The following is an 8,033-nucleotide window of genomic DNA, read 5'->3' on the forward strand; positions in this document are numbered from 1 at the left end:
GATTAGTTCCCTACCTTTGAAGTCTGAAAGTCTCTCCTGTACGATTAAAATCTGTCTGTTTGGCAAACCACGTTAGTGTCGTGATTTTTTTTTTTAACATGGATTCATTAAATATCATGTAGCTGGCGTAGCTGACCTGCATGAGGAAAGTTTTCTTACTGTGTCTTCTTATCTCACTTCAGGAAGTGGAGAAATGCCAACAGTGGACACCATTGACTCATATATGAACAGACTGCACAGTATAATTTTAGCTAATCCCCAAGACAATGAAAACTTCATAGCTACAGTCCGAGAGGTTGTGAACAGGCTTGATCGTTAAGCGCTGGTGAGTGCACACTGATAGGATGCTTGCATACCTGCCCATCTTCAAAAGTGGGGTGTCCTCAGACCATCAAGATTGCTAAAGTCTGGAACTGCACTAAGTGACTGAGGTGGAGACTTGACTTAGGTTCCTGTTGTGTAATTGCTAGACATCTTTCTCAGTAATATAAAAACAGACTTGATGGTTTCTCATACATGTGTCAGGCTTGTTTAATGGAAGCAACATGATTGTGTTGTTAGAACTCAGTTCTAGCTTTGCCCCTTACTGGTTTCCTAAAGAGTCTGAGAAAGTTTAATGGAAATTACCCAAAAAATAGTTCTCAGAACAAAATAAATAGCATTCACCTGTTAGTCTGTCTTTTCCCTGATGAGTATTAGTGCAATTTATTAGCTAATGGGAATGTGTGTATTTAATTCTACCTAAGTAAGAAATGTTCTTATTCACCACTCAATAACAGTATGACTGTTGTATGTTAAATGTTGGTATAAACTAAACTTCAGTGAAGCAATTCATGTCTTGATTTTGAAAAGTTTAAAAAAAGAAAGCCAGGCCTGGAGGGATGGCTCAGCCATTAAAGGCTAGGTTCACATCCAAAAATATAAGAGTTCGGTTCCCAGTACCCACGGCTGTCCCTCTAGGTACAGAAAGAAAGAAAGGAAGAAGGGAGGGAGAGAGGGAGGGAGGGGGGAGGGAGGAAAGAAAGAAAGAAAGAAAGAAAGAAAGAAAGAAAGAAAGAAAGAAAGAAAGAAAGAAAGCCAAACACAGTAGCACACCCCTGCAATCCCAGCTCTTGTGAGACTGAAGCAGGAGGATTGTGAGTTCAAGACCATCATGGGTTAGCACTAGTAAGACTGTCTGGAAAAGCAAACAAAAGGGTATAGAGAGGAAACTCAGTCAATAAGTGTTGGCAGCATAAGTATAAGGACCTCAGTTTTCATCCCAGAACCCACATAAACAAGCCAGGTGTGGTGATGTACCTTTAATCCTCAAACTGAAGAGGAAGAGACAGTGGATTCCTGTAGCTTGCTGGCCAGTCAGCTTAGCCTAATTGGTGATTCCAGACCAATGAAAGACCTGTCTCAAAAAAGGAAGACAGCCGGGCGATGGTGGCGCACGCCTTTAATCCCAGCACTCGGGAGGCAGAGGCAGGCGGATCTCTGTGAGTTCGAGATCAGCCTGGTCTACAAGAGCTAGTTCCAGGACAGGCTCTAAAGCCACAGAGAAACCCTGTCTCGAAAAACCAAAAAAAAAAAAAAAAAAAAAAAAAAAAAAAGGAAGACAAATGGTTCTTGAGAAATGACAGCCTTAGATGTCCTCTAGTCTGCATGTGCAGCCCCACAGACACCCACGTACTCACATGTACATATGCAGACAATAAAACAAACAAACAAGCTAGGCTTGTAATCCCAGCACTTAGGAGGTAAAGGCAGGGGAGTCGCCAGGGGTTCAAGGTCAACCTGGCCTCCATAGTGAGTTCCAAAGCTAACAAACCAAGACCCCATCTTTAAAAAAAAGAAAAAAGATATATTATTATGTATACAACATTCCTTCCATGTATGCTTGCATGCCAGAAGAGGGCACCAGATCTCATTATAGATGGCTGTAAGTCACCATGTGGTTGCTGGGAATTGAACTGAGGACCTCTGGAAGAGCAGTCAGTGTTCTTAACCTCTGAGCCATCTCTCCAGTGCCCCCCCCCAAGACCCCATCTTTAAAACAAAATTTAAAAGGAGGCTAAGCGTGGTAGCTCACGCCTTTAATACCAACAGAGACAGGAGGATCTCTGAGTTCAAGGACAGCCAGCACCACCGAGAAAGACCCTGTCTCAAAAAAAAAAAAAAAAAGTAAAGCAGGGAAAAGGGGCCTAGGGAGCTGACTCAGTAGTTAAAAATACTGGCTGCTCTTCCAAAGGACACACGTTCAGTTCCCATCACCTCACACAGCAGTTTACAACTGCCTATAACTTCAGCTCCAAGGGATCTGATGTCCTCTTCTGGCCTCTGTGGATATCTGCACGCGCGCGTACACACACACACACACACACACACACACACACACACGAGTGAAAAGTCAACAGATGAGTAACATCAAGTGTTCCATCCTGTTGAAGGAAGGGACAGAAAGTACATTTCCAAAAGAGAACTGCCCATGGAGACTTTTTTTTTTCTTTTTTTCTTTTTTTGGTTTTTCGAGACAGGGTTTCTCTGTAGCTTTTTTAGAGCCTGTCCTGGAACTAGCTCTTGTAGACCAGGCTGGCCTCGAACTCACAGAGATCCGCCTGCCTCTGCCTCCCGAGTGCTGGGATTAAAGGCGTGCGCCACCACCGCCCGGCCCATGGAGACTTTTTAATGGCCAGTCATCAGATATCATTTCTTTCTAAGACAGGGTCTCAATGGTAGCCCTTGCTGGTCCAGGTCTTGCAAGGTAAACCAGACTGGCCTCAAATTTATAGAGCTACTCCTACCTCTGCTTCCCAAATGCTGGGATTAAAGGTGTCTTTTGTAGCCACATCTGGCCAGATAACATTTCTTAAATGAAAGTGGGTTTTGTTTACTTCAATTCATAGAGGTAGGATGTTCTTGTAATGTGCCATTTTCAAAATATGCAGCCCCGTGGTCTGTTGATTGTTTCTTATTCACTGACTATAATCCAGGAGGAAATTTTAGGGCTGAACCACATCGTGATATAGCCACATATTAAAACACAGGAGTGTAGCAAAATGCTCCTGGGGAATAGCATGGTTTGCATCTCCTCCAGGTACAGGAGCACCCTCATCTGCATAACCTGGACTCCTGCTTGGTTTAGAGTTTGAGCAACACATGAGATACATCAGGCCCATATTTCTTTATCTAATGAGGTAGCATTTGCTAGCAGAAACAATAGTCTTTATCCAACTTGTTTGAGTCTTTGAATGGTGACCATACAAGACAATTCATTATACTTTAACTTTGGTCATCCTTAGATGAGAACAAGATTATCGTCCTTCTAGCGAGCTGCCAGATGGAATGTACCTACTTCTAAGAGATGACTGGCCTCCCAATAGGATAAAGAAGTGGCATCGCTGCTGCCGCTTATGAAGGGAACAGCTTGTAAATCTAGGCCTGGGATTCTCAGGAGCTCATCTTCCTTCTCACACAGTGTTTTCAATTAGCACTCTTGTAGGCTTAAAAAGAGAGAGCTGGGAGACTCAGCAGGGCGATTGCGAAAGAAATCAGTAATTGATAACATGGAGTCTCCTCACCTAAGGAGAGGGCAATGAATTAGAGTATGAAGCCAAAAGTGGCTTTTCACTTTGAGCATATGCCAGTACGTCTTTCCTAAAGCTGTCTACCATAAGGCTATAAGCTGTAGTGCTCCTCTCGGAAGAGTCTTTCAAAAACCTAGGCCATTACCAGTCTCCTTGATTTTAACCAAAAGTATTTTGTCCTTGAAAAAAAAAAGCCTGCAAATGTGAACTGTTCTGTTACTACAGATTCTTGTAATTTCCCGTGCACACATAACCAAGCCGTCAAAAGAAACAATTAGAAAGACTGTGATTAATACTAGCTTGGTCTCATTATACAAATATGTATAGACAGACAGCTAGGCCTCATGTCCCCAGCACTCATGGTATAATTAATTACTCTGACATGAACTTGGCAAAGGCTTCATTCCCTGTCAGGAGCCAGTGAATAAAGTGAAGCTAGTAGCCACAGTTTACAAGTTTTAGAGAACATATCAGAGCTGGGAAAGACCTTTAGAAATCCAACATGGGTGTGTGTGTGTGTGTGTGTGTGTGTGTGTGTGTGTAATAGTGCACTCTTCCAAGTGTACACGTGTGAAAAGCGATCAGTGTCTGGAATCGTCCTCTGTCACCCTCAGTGAATCTAGAGCTCACCCGTTTGGCTAGATTAGCAGGCCAATGAGCTCTGGCAGTCTGCTTGCCTCTGGCTCATCAGCACTGGGTTGTAGATGTGAACCACCACACCCAGCTTTTTTTGTGTTCCTGGGAATCCAAATTCCAGTCCTCATGCCTGGGTACACTGGGCTATTTCCTCAGCTCACCCAGCGTTTTGTTATGCAGACACTGAATCCCAAAGAGGTGAGATGTAGCATCTGAAGATACTTGAGTAAGTGATGCCAGTCTAAGCTGTCATCCAGAAGCTTCTGAAGCATACATAGCTCTTAGGTGACGCGTGAAAGTAGGGCTAAGGTACTCCAAACTTAGAACAAGGCATTAATGCAAATACAGTGATTTGATGCTAGTGACTTTTGGCTAGCCGTTTAAAATTTATTTTTATAGATATACAATGGAAGAATTACCCTAGCTGTCACTTCTCTGTCACTAACTAGCCCTAAAAACAAAAATGGAACCAGGAGGCTATTTCTGTTGAGAGTTGGTCACTTTTATGACTGTCACAGTCCATGTGTTGCCCAGTTTTATTGAACCACATAACTTGACTGTTTGAAGATTGAAGATATTCTTTTTATGTATTGTATTTTCATTACATTTGTATGTGTGTCTGTCTGTCTGTCTGTGTCTATGCATGTGAACACGCTGTGGGTGTGGCGATCAGAAAACAACTTATGGGAGCTGGTTCTCTTCTTCCACTATGTGGGTCCCAGAGATTGAACTCGGGGAACTGGGCTTGGCAGCCTTACCCACTGAGCCATCTTGCCGGCCCAATGGCTGTGTTTTAAATCAGTAAGAAAATGTGCTGGTAGAACACATGAACACATTTCCTGTACAGGCAGATAGCCTTAGCTTTATGCTTAAAGAAAACTGCTTTTAATTGACTTTACTTTCTCTGTACTGAAGTAGGTCGCTAATTTCCCTCACAGATTTGTCTGATTGTTGCATTTTGATGACAGCCGCTGACTCTCTTGGATCCAGGACTAGAGCAGGGCCATATTTCTTGTTGAAATGTTGTGTGAAACATCTCACTGATGCCTATGTGCAGCCTTGCGAGATCTTTATTTCATATTTTTCCCTGTTATAATCCTCTCAAGTCAAACAAAGCATTTTTAAATCTAACTAACTCCCTCAGATCAGCAGTTACCTTTTTGGTGTTTTTTCCCTTTTCTGCAGATCTTAGTGCTCCAAGATGTAATGATTCCACTTGTGCAGAATGAGAAGCCATCCATGAACATTTGAACTGAGTGGGGGCAGAGGATCCCTCCCTATGAAAGAATTGTTAGTAAGTGAAATGCCTTCACCCCCAGGAAGCTGTATAAGGAAGCAGCAAAAATGGATGTGTGAACTGTAGAAGGCCCTGTGTGAAGCTTTGAAAGTGTACAGCCCTTCACCGACTTCCAAGACTTCTTAGATTCCTCTTATTTCCATTTCTGCTGAAGTGGATCTGCATACATTCCTCTGACAATGGTGACCCTGAGACTGACATTTTCCTTCCCTCTGCAGCAGAAAGGAAGATTCATTGTTACAATTCCACTCCAGTTTTCTTACCTAGATGTCAACGTTTCTAAATGCCTCTGGGGCTTCCCTTTCACTCCCACCAAGTTACACATCTCCATTTTCTGACCTCTGGGCTTTGTTGCTCAGCAGGGCTCTGAAGGAGAATTCTCATTGGATGGGCCCAATCTTCTCCCATCACTGCCCCGCTGTGACTCCAAAGAAGGGAGCTTCTTGTTGAGGGTACCCTGTGGAGTGAGGCTGTGTTTCACACCCCACATGGTGCTCAGTGGGTGCCAGCCCTCAGCAGGCTCTGTGATTGCTGCCCTGAAGGACAATGCTCTCTCTTCCTTCCTGGCCCTGCCTGCTGTTCTCTGAGCATTGCTCGTGCTCTGACGTGGAGTCTCCGCCACAGCAAGGCTCTTCAGTCCCCATCTGTTGGCAGTGTCTTGTGGAGCACGTTTGCTGAGGAAGAAAAGGTCATTGGTAAAGAGGGAGAAAGGGAAAGTAGTACACGTTTGGTGTTGGGAAGCAGCCCAATGTCTAACTAAGTGGAAAGTGCACAGCTCTGCCTTCAGTGTACAGATCTGTGCATTAAGGTGATGGGAACTTCTTTGGAAGTAGTCTCTTGAGCTGACAAAAGGGCACAGTGGAATCCTCTTGTGTTTTGTCTTCCTTCTGTAGCCACTAACTGCCGAATCCGTGGAATCTGGAAAAGACAGGCTTCCTTCCTTCGTTCTCCTTATTAAGGGATTTTTGCTTAACTGTAAAACAAACAGGTTCTTTTTCTCTCCTCAGGGTTGGTTTTGCATTTGGGGTTTTGGGGGGTTGGTTTGGTTGGGTTGGGTTTTTCTTTTATGCTCTAGAGCACAAGGCTAAAAGTGGCAGCTGAGATCTTTGGAACCAAAGCAGAGCATGCTGAGCCCATTATCTAAGCACTAGGCCACCAAAGGCAGGGGAATGAAATGTGGTCCCTCACAATATGCCCATAAGCCAGGGCACAATCCAGAGCCTCCATCCTGTGACTGCACCATCCTGTCTTCTCAGCACTGTGTTTTCTTCTGTGTGCTTTATTAGTCCAAAGGGAACAGCAATAGTAACAATAGAGAGTAATGTGAACACATCAAACTTCGTGCACTGAAGCCCACACATAGCAGTCCTTTAGAAAAAGACTCCTTCATTACTGCTGCACAGCCCGCCAGCTCTGCTGCCTGGGTACTGTCCTGCTTCCCTGCCCTCAGCTCCTGTTTTTGCCATTTAGATTGCTTGCCTGCTGAACCCATCTAGAACTCACTGTCTGTAGCAGAAGGACACCCAAGCTGGTTCTGGAAGTTTGTGTCTGCCAGATGCTTCCTGTCCTTTCTTCCTTCCTCCTCATATTGCTGTTTCTCTTTGTGTGCAGTTCTGTACCGCTCCCATAGCACTGATTTTGTGGCCAGATAAGGCTGTGACTTGGTCCAAAGATCATCATCCCCCTCTTTCTAGATGTGATACCTCATCTTGTCTAGTCACGTTTGCATAACCAGAATTCAAGAGGATGGCGGAAGAATCTACTAGAATCCTACAGTATGTCAAAGCAGTAGCTTACTTTCAAATACGGCTTCTCCCAGTAGTTTGACCTCTGCCTGGGGGGTGGCTGGGATTCAGTCAGGTTGTGTAGAGCAGTCTGTGCCACCTCCTCCCACCCTGTGATCATCACAGAAGAGGTGAGAAGGGTGCAGGTTGGCACAAGGATTTATTTTCCAATAGGTTTGTAGGTTGATTCTGCACCTACATGTTCTCCTCTAGAAATAAGCGGTTACCTATTCAGTGTTACACATTTCCTTCTTGCTTTTTATTAAAACACAGGATCAGCTGGGGAAGGAATGAGGGGTTTTATTTCTGACAGGTTTTAGAAAAAAATGTTGTGTACATGTGTTTGGAACTGTTGAATTGCCAGGTTTCTGTGCAAGTGTTTTGTAATTAAACTTTTAGATTTTCTTTAAGAAATTGATATGCTTGCTTGACATTTGTCTCATTAAAACTTTTTATGTTGACTCCATGTGACCAGTTTTGCTTAGATCATAACAAAAAAGTTCTACTTCTGCTTTTTCCTCTGAAAGACTTGATCGACTCTCCACTAATCAAGTCTGCGAGGCTTTTGGAGTAGTCTCACGCTCATTTACTAATTGCTCGTTCAAAACGTGTCTTCACCTGTTTGGCAGTGCCGCTCTTTCCGTGTGCATCGGAACAATACAGTGAGTTCTGATTAATTTTATATGGCAGTAGTATTCTGGAGCCAACTTGAAGGATGTTTTTAAGTCCCTTGTTAGTTGATCTTTT

The 8,033-nt window shown here is 43.7% G+C and overlaps 1 protein-coding gene across 1 annotated transcript in view; it reads left to right on the forward strand.

Moving 5' to 3' along the window:
* The window catches only part of Hmg20a (high mobility group 20A), an 85,096-nt gene extending 77,349 nt beyond the window's left edge, over positions 1-7,747 (forward strand). Inside the window, exons 9-10 of the mRNA XM_038323292.2 lie at positions 183-325; positions 5,391-7,747. Coding sequence (XP_038179220.1) covers positions 183-319 — 137 coding nt within the window. The 3' untranslated portion in view covers positions 320-325; positions 5,391-7,747. The remainder of the gene's footprint in view (positions 1-182; positions 326-5,390) is intronic.
* Positions 7,748-8,033: the final 286 nt, after the last annotated feature.

This window comes from Arvicola amphibius, chromosome 3 (genome assembly GCF_903992535.2).
Source record: "Arvicola amphibius chromosome 3, mArvAmp1.2, whole genome shotgun sequence".
NCBI lineage: Eukaryota > Metazoa > Chordata > Mammalia > Rodentia > Cricetidae > Arvicola > Arvicola amphibius.